The following is a 3,867-nucleotide window of genomic DNA, read 5'->3' on the forward strand; positions in this document are numbered from 1 at the left end:
ATAGTAAAATTCTAAATAATATCCCAACCGCAAGAAAATTATGTTTTTCTTGACTGTGATTTATAGTATACACCTGCCTATAAGGTGTGACCATCCAGTACTGAGCGCACACGTTCCTCTGTGTACTGTACAAGCAGACAGGGAGGATGTTTCCTGGTTCTTCAAGTAGGACGCTGTATATCACCCTGGCACTGTGCTATGTGCTGTGGATTTTATTCCTATCAGTATTATTTAGAAATATCGAATGGATGCTCTATGAAAAAGAATAGACAGATAGATAAACAGACAGACAGACAGATAGATGATAGATAGATAGATAGATATTTCATTCCGAGTGTATTTCCCTGATTTCAGATTCATGACTTTGCTCCTCACTTTACTCACACACCAAGCTTCCGTTCATTTCCATAGTATATTTTATTTAATCATCTTGTTTCCAAAAAAAGAAGAGCATTTCATATTTCCAATCATATAAAAATTGCATTTGATTGTTTTGAATTAAGACAAAAGTCGCTGATCTGAGAATCTGGTCTTCATACAGGAAAAACAATGGTCTTTGGTTAAGTATATCGTGATAATGACCATATCATGTATTGTATAGTAATAAATTAACTCATGACAAACACCTCAGCAGAACTGAAGGGGTCATAGTAGTCATTGCAGGAAAGGGGTTGTGCCTTAATGAGTAGAACTAGATGTTAGTAACCATGGAATAAGTGTATAGAAGAAACAAGGAGATTCATATGAAAGTGCACAGAGAAGGGACCATCATCCCTCTTAAATATATTTGCATAGGACGTTTTTAAATTAGACTGCATGTGGTAGGTGGAAATGGGTTCAAGTTGTAGAAAAATACAAAAATAAGTGTACATGCTGCTATATATTGCTAGCAATAATATATATAAAAAATCCCTGCCACCCTCCTGATGGGTAGACTCAAAAATTGACTCCTAATGTCCAGCAGTGTCTTTTTGACATATAAGGAACCAAATGCAAAATATCAAATTGTCTTTATACATCTCCATCTGCCAGGCTGTAATATTTGCCTGGATTTGGGAAGCACAGGTAAGGAATACTGCTTCCAGGATAGATGACAGGGAAGGACATTGGTAGGACACATCTACTCAGGAATGAAGTGTCTTTGTAGATGACTGGTATGTCTCCATTGGGTTCTCCTGGTCCTGGAGCCTCTAGTTCTGCTGACATTTGTCTTTTCAGCTTATTCCTTCTGTTCTGGAACCAGATTTTTACCTGGGTCTCAGTCAATTGCAGAGAATTGGCCAAACATGCCCTTTCAGCACTGCTGAGGTATCGCTTCATGTCAAAGGTGGACTCCAGTTGGAAGATTTGGCTTTTGGAGAAGATAGTGCGAGTCTTTTTCTTGGCCAAAAGCTTGTTCTTCTTGTTCACTTGATCAGGAGATGGAGAAGGTCCATCTTCCAGGCTGTCAGGGCTGTCTGTTCTGCAGTCTCTAAACTTTGAAGACTGCTCTGTGCAGTAGTTAAGGCTGTGAGTGGTGGTGGTCAGAAGACAACTTCTACTACCTGTGAATGAGGAAAGAACGGAAAGTATGTCATAGGCTCTACTACGGATTAATGAACATTTCATCTTAAGAACCTAATTTCTATGACTGACAGAGTGTAAATTGAATGATTCTGGAACTAGAAATGGATGGGGGAATATTTGTCATGACTCCCTTTAAGCAAATCCTTGGACGATCACTAAAGTCATACAATTTCTACTGTCTGTATAAATGAAAATCATTTTAATACACCCATGTATTTACTGCAGGAAAGCTGAACCACACCAATTATTGAAGAATTGGTGCAACTGCAAAAAAAAGCCATCAAATGGACAATGCCAAAGTAACGAGTGTCTCTTCAAAATATATTAACCAGTAAAATAAATACTGATAATTTAATAATAATTTAAACAATATACAAGCAAACATTTACAAAACAATCTTATTAGTACTACATATTATTAGCATTGTATTTTACATATTTCATTGTCTTATGTCACTGTGTCAGTGTTTGTTTTTATTTTGATACTTATGCCACTGTTTTTCTACATATTTTATGTTTTTACCTTTTTTAGATCACAATTTGTTTTTTATATGTTTATTTGCATGTTCTATCACTTTTTGTTTATTGTTTTTTATCTAATTACGTTATGTCATTATTTTTTTAATTACACACTATTTTACCACGTTAAATACACATTATTGTATTTATTTACACATTATGTTCTTTATATACTACATATTATAATTACATTTATTTAATTGCACATTATGTCACTATTTATGTTATTGTTACTTGTTTATTTATTTTTAACTACATTTCTATGTCAAATATTTAGCAACTTATTTAAAACGTCAGTTTTGTATTTGGAGGTTCTCAGGCATTTTATGAATACACCATTTACTTGGTACATGACATGGAAATGTAACATCTGCGCAATGTGCAACCAAACATAGCAATTTTCCAGAATATATGTGTAACAATAGAGTTTCTGAAAATTTGCCCAGTCCCTTAAAGTTTTAGGCTATTTTTTTTTCTCAAGAAATATGTCTGGTTGCATCAATCAATCTATATTCACTTGACAGTGGGATCCTTTAAAAAGTCTACAACTTATCTACAAGTTTACAGGAAGCGTTGCCTCTATTGTTTAGGTCAGCCCTGGTCGTGCTGGGTATTGTAGTACTACAGCAGCTGTGGAACCACATTTGTATAATCCTGGATTATACTATTGTATGTATAATATGAGAGTTTCCCATATGCTCCATATAAAGTCCTGTGTGCTGCAAACACAGCTGCAGAGATTCTCAGCAACTCTCGTCAGATGGAGGAGAAGCCGCTAATACAACTTTGCTTCATTTTATTTATCCACATCTATAGACATACCAGATATACAACACATTCAGCTCCGCTACATCAGTTTAGAAGAAATCTTCAGTCAAATATGCAACTCGGCAGCTCATCTAAGGATAAATCACTGGCTATATAGATATGAAATGTATGGCTAGATGCCTCAGAGAAGTAGTGGACTTGTCATATAAAGGCATATCTACTGTATTGACAGTATATCATGCATATTTCCGATATTGCATAGTCGCAATATGTCATATGTTACAAGTCTTTGCAAGAAAATACATACACAAGGTGAAATAGCATAGCAGTAGCAAACAGTCTAGTTGGTCCAAGAAGTAACAATCTATCACATCTTCTAGTAGTTTCATATACAGAAAGTAAAGAGGCAGCTGTGTTACCTTGTGCTTGGTAAAGGGATAATTCCTTGTTTTTGAGCTGTGTCTCCTCCTCGTCTTCCTCCTCTCTGGGCTGTAGAAGTTCTGGACTGGGAGTCCTCTGAATGAAGGCTCTGTGCGGCTTGGTGCTGCTGTCTGCTCTCCTAGAGTTCAGCTTGAGTATACTGTCTATGGTGAAGCTGAAGGACAGAGGTCTGCAGGCATCCTGGCTCTTACTCATGGTAGCTGGGCTGTGGAGTAGAGGAAGAGCTGGGAATTATCATACATGTAGCAGCTCCCTGTGCCCCAGCGCAAGCAGCATTGCTCATAGATAGGACGGGGGGACAGGAGCAGCAGTAAATGAAGGCAGCTCCCAGGCTGTGAGCTCCTATTGCATGACACATAGGGGGAGAGGTGGAGCATGCACTGCACTCACTGGCTGCTGCTCCACTGCACACTCTGTCAGCAAGGTTTATTTGGGGTGAATCTACTGAGGACAGGGTGCCCTATGTGACCAAAGCAGAAGCCGTCGTCATCATCATCATCATTAAGCTTCACATGAGCTCTGAGCTGCACTGATAACTGTACTATATTAAGTTTTACTAATAACATGGGATACA

The 3,867-nt window shown here is 37.6% G+C and overlaps 1 protein-coding gene across 1 annotated transcript; it reads right to left on the reverse strand.

Annotated features, from left to right (window-relative positions):
• Window positions 1–398: 398 nt before the first annotated feature.
• Window positions 399–3,606, reverse strand: LOC136572611 (homeobox protein HMX3-A-like). Its single transcript, XM_066573340.1, has 2 exons — window positions 3,272–3,606; window positions 399–1,544 (listed from the first exon to the last, which is right to left on the reverse strand). The coding sequence occupies exons 1-2, from the start codon at window positions 3,486–3,488 to the stop codon at window positions 1,012–1,014; spliced, it is 750 nt and encodes a 249-aa protein (XP_066429437.1). The 5' UTR covers window positions 3,489–3,606; the 3' UTR covers window positions 399–1,011.
• Between the last annotated feature and the right edge of the window lie 261 nt (window positions 3,607–3,867).

Source organism: Eleutherodactylus coqui, chromosome 7 (assembly GCF_035609145.1).
Source record: "Eleutherodactylus coqui strain aEleCoq1 chromosome 7, aEleCoq1.hap1, whole genome shotgun sequence".
Classification (NCBI taxonomy): Eukaryota; Metazoa; Chordata; class Amphibia; order Anura; family Eleutherodactylidae; genus Eleutherodactylus; species Eleutherodactylus coqui.